Raw genomic sequence first — 6,000 nt, forward strand, 5'->3', positions numbered from 1 at the left:
CAGACGTGAAGAAATCAAATAGTTAGAGGTCAAGATGATAAAAATTACACATTATATATATATATATATATATATATATATATATATATATATATATATATATATATATATATATATATATATATATATATAATATATAATATGGACTCAGAAACACAGAATGAAGTTTCATGACACGTCCGAGTCGCATTTCAAAGACTAGAAAATACTTGACAAACATGAGTGCCCTATACTGACAATAACCAACCTATACAAAAGCAAGTTCCTCGTTGGGAGAGTGGGTTTCGTTCTCAGCTAGCGCTCTGCTGGCTGCGAGTTCGAATCTCCGACCGTCCAATGAAGAATAAGAGGAATTTATTTCTCGTGATAGAAATTCATTTCTCGTGATAGAAATTCAATTGGTACTTAGCCACGTAAAATAAATCTAATCCTTCGGGCCAGCCCTAGGAGAGCTGTTAATCAGCTCAGTGGTCTGGTTAAACTAAGGTAAACTTTATACAAAAACAAGGAAGAAGACTAACGTGTATACTTAGAAACAAAGTGAGAAAAACCAGCCACTCTGGATACGCTATGAACAGTTGCGCTGAAGAAGACAGTGTTTAGGGATGGTTAGATCGTTGTTGTTCTGCACTTGGCTTATAACAGAGAAATCTCTTCTGTCAACATAAGTTTGCGAATTTTTGAATGGTTTCTTATATTTCATTGCTCAGGACTAGATGACCTACTACCAGTTCTATGATTTATGCCCCTGGGGGAACCTATGCATACTTCCTGCAGCATCTTCGTGCACCCCACGTATATCCCGTGGTCACATCTCGGCACGTAAGCCTACATTTATGCAAGACTTTGGATGGAAGTAGAGGACTGAGATAATCTTCGACTTTGAATAGTGACTCAACTCTGGGAAGATTTTTATGAATAATTTTCAAATTTAACGTAGGAAAATCCTTTTGAATAATATATATCCTAGAATACACATTTCAATGATCCTTGTTAACATCCTTTGCTTTGCCTTGTTATATCCAAGTACCTGAGTTAATCCTTGGCAGCTGTTCCTCTCCTGAAGATCACTTGAAATGTATCATCTCTGAATGCGTTAAAATAGATATATTCCCCTTTGACCTTAGTTGGTTGTAAAACCGAGGCTTTTCGCAATTCTTTTGTTCCATTTTCTTTAAGTTCCTTGAAAGTGCCTCAGATGAAAGGCAAAAGATCTTGTATTAACTTGTGTCATGGTTCTCATGACCACATATATATATATATATATATATATATATATATATATATATATATATATATATATATATATATATATATATATATATATATATATATATATATATATATATATACTGGACAATCTGGTTTTGATATAGTTTCTATAAGACAGGTACCAACATTTACAGATACTTTAGCCTTGTGATTCTGACCTTGTGGGTCCAGTGAAACATAAAACAAGAGAAAAGGAGGAATTTCATATGAGCGTAAGGCTCTTACTTCTGAAGGGAAATATTATGTAAACACGTGGGTAAAGTAAAAGGAGAATATTTACATAAAAGACATTAGTACGGGAAGGAGAAATGCAATTACGTTGTTGATCCTGAAGGGGATTCCTACGGGATGAATGAAAATGGGGATTCCAGGCACAGTCTGAGAAGATTCCACGATACAGGGTCCCTCTGAAATGAGAGATACACAGACTATACGCCAGTAATGGAAATAGACAAAAGGATAATGAATTCAAAGCTGCACTGAGGGTGCCAATGGGGCTTCGACGAGTTAATAATGGACGCTCGAATAGCACGGGTGGAATTGAACAAAAGATTCTGAGATTACTGGCACTCAAATTAAGTAAATTCTGCGAGGACAAAGCGTAACTGAATGGACATCTTTACAGAGCACTTTACCGTAAGAGAGAAATGGTTCCAGTGAAGAAGGTGACACGTGGTTGACTTCCAATTCACAAGGGCGAAGTCGTTGATCTTCCACGTGGTAGGATGTAGGGGCGCCAATGGCGCGCGGGCAACACATGGGTGACTTCACGTAGCGCCAGGTAATGGATCAGGCCAGCAGAGAAGGGAACACGTGGTTGGCGGTCGAAGTGCACGAAGGTAAAAGTATACTTTGAGGGGCCACGTGGTTAGATGGAGAAGGGATGAGCTGAGGGCGTCGTTCAGCCAGGGGCATGGTGCTCCTCGTGGGGTTGGTGGTGAGTGTGTCGTGTCTTTACGCCGTATCACCCCACAAGTCTCTGAGAGAGGGCCCTTGTCTGTCTGTCCTTTTATGCCATCTGCTAGGGGCAGGGGACACGTCCTTCGATAGGGAGTTGAGTTATTTTCAGCTGTGTCCACGGGGGTGGGTGGGTTGCCTGGAAAGAGTCGGCCAGACAGATTCACTTTTGCCTCGAATAAGGAATTATCTACTTAAAAGGAGTGGCCTACAATCAATTTAATCCCTTGTATTCTGACCGTGATCCTCCATTGTCCAGCTCAGGCTGATAGATAGGTAGGCATGCATGTCAATAGACAGATATGTCTATCGATAGATCGGCAGACAGGAAACGAAAAGGGAGCAATTTGCTGGCGAATTCTTGCAAATTATATATATATATATATATATATATATATATATATATATATATATATATATATATATATATATATATATATATATATATTACTAAAAGGAACTCATTCAAACTGGATGGTATCTAATGGAGTTTTTATTCAAAAAGTTACAAGCTTTCTTGGACAAACAGTCCACATTATCAAGTATCCGTACAATGAGCAGACGCGTAGTCCGGCAGTATTTCTATCTGTGTGCTGGGTACTTTTAATCCTATAATCGCCTAGCTCTTCCTGTGTGACCTCCACCCCCTCTTGACCTTGGTCTTTCTCTGATCCTTCCTCCTAGGTGACCGTTTTCCGTGCGTTCTCTTACACTTTTTCTTCGTTTCCTTGCTACTTATACCTATCTTGATAGCTCAGTGGATAGCGTCGACTGGATTCGCTGGATGCACGTCTGTGTCGTGGGATCGAGACTCGGCAGTGCCCGTCCATTTATCACTTATAAATTCCCCTTCGGTGATAATTCCCCATCGGGGATATCCCCGAGGTAGCGTGGATTTGATATTAAGCGAAATTTGTAGCTTCATGATTGTATATAAATCATGGTGTGATAAAAAAATGTCATATATATATATATATACATACATATATATATATATATATATATATATATATATATATATATATATATATATAGAGAGAGAGAGAGAGAGAGAGAGAGAGAGAGAGAGAGAGAGAGAGAGAGAATACTTATATTCTTTGCTGTGGAATGTTCAAGGGTGACCTCACTCTAACATAACAGGTGCAAGTTCAAATTACGCCAAGGGCGTCAGACTGACTGAGACATTTCATTTATTTCTTCATTTAGTCTAAGGCTTCTTACTGACGATCATATCTGTCCATTCAGAGTTGCGTGAGCGACATGCAGGAAACTTGTGAATTCAAAATAGCCATTAATACAACCAACGTGTTCTTGCAGTGTTCAGCAGCAACGAGGGAGTTGCCCAACTGGCGTACCTGATGAGCAATGCCGTGCCTGCCTCAAACCAACTCATCAAGCGCTGGAAGCAGTTACTGTTGATGGTGACCCAGTGGTCTAAATGGTTGAATCAGTTAAATGTGATCGTAGGGCCAGTCTTTGATTATGATTCCAACACATTTGCCGATGATTATGAGTTCCTCAAGTAAGAAACATGTCACTTTTAGTTCAGTGAGTGTCTGGGAATGTGTTTCTGCGCATTAGAATAAAAGCAAGAGCTTAGTTAACAATCTCATCAAATGAGTATCAATGAAAAAATAGACATCAAGCAAGAAAACTGACAAACTGACCCAGGTGTAACATTGATAATATTTCATACAGATATGGAAAATGGTTAAACCAACATTAGAATTATTCTGTGTGCTTACTTTTATTATTATTATTATTATTATTATTATTATTATTATTATTATTGGTCCGCAGGTCACATCAGGGTATCAAAGTACCGACCCATCTATTCATGGTGATTTCCCGATGTTTAGTGAACGTCAACCACATCTCGGAATGTCCTCACACCCACGTGGATACATTGGCCTTCGTTTTCCCCCAGTCTCTGGCTGTGCCAAATTGCTTGGTAAGTTCTCCCAGAGATGCTAAGAATTAGAAGAAAAACATATAACCTCTGTCTTGAGTTACTTGATCATTTAGGAATAAAAAAAAAAGTCAGTACTTGGCAATTGCTCTCAGAATTCTGAATACCAGTAAAACTCATGTAAAGTATTTAGTTCAGTGTTACTATAGTTTTTCCAAAAATCAGCAAAGAAAGTATAACTTGAATGTGAGACTCGTCTAAAGAAGCTTTCATGATCTCACGTTTATGTCTGTTTATTTCTTGATATCTCAGCTCCATTAGCGGAAGGTCAATAGTTTCTTTTTCTGCTTTTCCCCCTAACAGAAACCTGAGAAATTTGCTCAAGAATTCATAGCTAAGGTGCAGGATGTGGAGAAAATCACCGGCTTAGAATTCTTCTCCAACATGCGTTACGACGACAGAGTTCGACTTGCTATAAGAATGCACTCCAACATCTGGGGCAAGGAGACCTGGTGGAACAGACTCCGCACTAACTTTTATGACATCGGGAAGTGAGTCTTTGAGGATGAAATAGCTAAATGTTTCTCCAGTAGAAAGACAGTAGCCAGCTTTCGGATGTTCGTGTTTGACTCCTCTTTTTAACTTCTTGCACAGCAGATGCAGCAACGTTTCCTCTGTTGAGTTGTAGCATGACTGCAGTAGCAGATAATATCATCTTTCCCGGTTTCTTTACTTTCAAACTAATAATCCTCAATTTAAGATATGTCTGCATGCTCTATATCTCAAGTGAAATGAGATTTTTCATGAACAAAGGTGATTGGCTATTGTCACAAAGACAAAGTGGATAGCTGTATAAATTATGACTGCCACGGTTACTCCAAGATTTCATCATTCAAACTATAAAGCAATAAAGTTATTATTATTACTACCACCTTAATAGTTCCCTGACTTGAGCCATAACTCACTTTTTGCAGTTTATCAGTGAATGTTGAGGTGGGCGGTTGCTTGTATCATTTTTTTTTAGTTTTAACGAATTACGTTTAGCGGCAAGTAAAAGCCTAGGTTTGACATGAATGTTGTACATATAAAATTATGTAATCTTAGACTTGGAATTACGAACGCTTAATATCGCCATAAGTGATCAAGGCTTGTGTTTGCTATGTCTGTAGTAGTGGCTTATTCATACAAGAAAATCCAGATAAAGTACTTTAGCTTTCAAAAAGTAGGCCTAAGTATTTGACCTCACTTATTATTTCAGGTGGTTTTTCAAGACCTGTTCGTTTTCCCTCTATTTCTTTCATTTGAAGAAAGTGAGTGTCCACTGCTTTTTTTCTCTTATTACAAAATAGTGTCTGAAACGCACTTTTCAAATTTGTCGCAACAAGGATGTCTTCAGTTGTTTGCTTTTCAAAGTCATCTTTCACAGATGTATGAAGTCCAGTTTGTACCACTATTATATCCCTGGGCATTGGCTGTTCATTGTTTTGGGGGAGATATTTGTGATGATTATCGATACAAAATAAAGATATTTTTGATACCCTATTATTTTTCCTTTAAGTACCCCAGCATGTTCTCAGAGCCTAATGCTTGTAGGTTCTCAATGAGTGGCGAGGAGCGTTTGTAGTGCTTGGGATTATAGTTTTAGCCTTTGATTAAGTATCTCTCTCTCTCTCTCTCTCTCTCTCTCTCTCTCTCTCTCTCTCTAAATTACTGTGAATTATTTTTGGTCACCGTCCTATTAATAATTGTTTTAAAAATGTAGGACTAGAGCAAAGAAGCTGGATACACCGACAGACAAGAAGTGATGATATGCGAAACACTGAGAGAGAGAGAGAGAGAGAGAGAGAGAGAGAGAGAGAGAG

At 38.3% G+C, this 6,000-nt stretch overlaps 1 protein-coding gene across 1 annotated transcript in view; it reads left to right on the plus strand.

Moving 5' to 3' along the window:
• Window positions 1-5,680, plus strand: part of LOC136839103 (venom phosphodiesterase-like) — an 86,377-nt gene extending 80,697 nt beyond the window's left edge. Inside the window, exons 13-15 of the mRNA XM_067104747.1 lie at window positions 3,547-3,751; window positions 4,030-4,180; window positions 4,502-5,680. Of these exons, the coding sequence (XP_066960848.1) occupies window positions 3,547-3,751; window positions 4,030-4,180; window positions 4,502-4,693 (548 nt within the window). The 3' untranslated portion in view covers window positions 4,694-5,680. The remainder of the gene's footprint in view (window positions 1-3,546; window positions 3,752-4,029; window positions 4,181-4,501) is intronic.
• The last annotated feature ends 320 nt before the right edge of the window (window positions 5,681-6,000 follow it).

The sequence above is a fragment of the Macrobrachium rosenbergii genome, chromosome 6, assembly GCF_040412425.1.
Source record: "Macrobrachium rosenbergii isolate ZJJX-2024 chromosome 6, ASM4041242v1, whole genome shotgun sequence".
NCBI classification, from domain to species: domain Eukaryota; kingdom Metazoa; phylum Arthropoda; class Malacostraca; order Decapoda; family Palaemonidae; genus Macrobrachium; species Macrobrachium rosenbergii.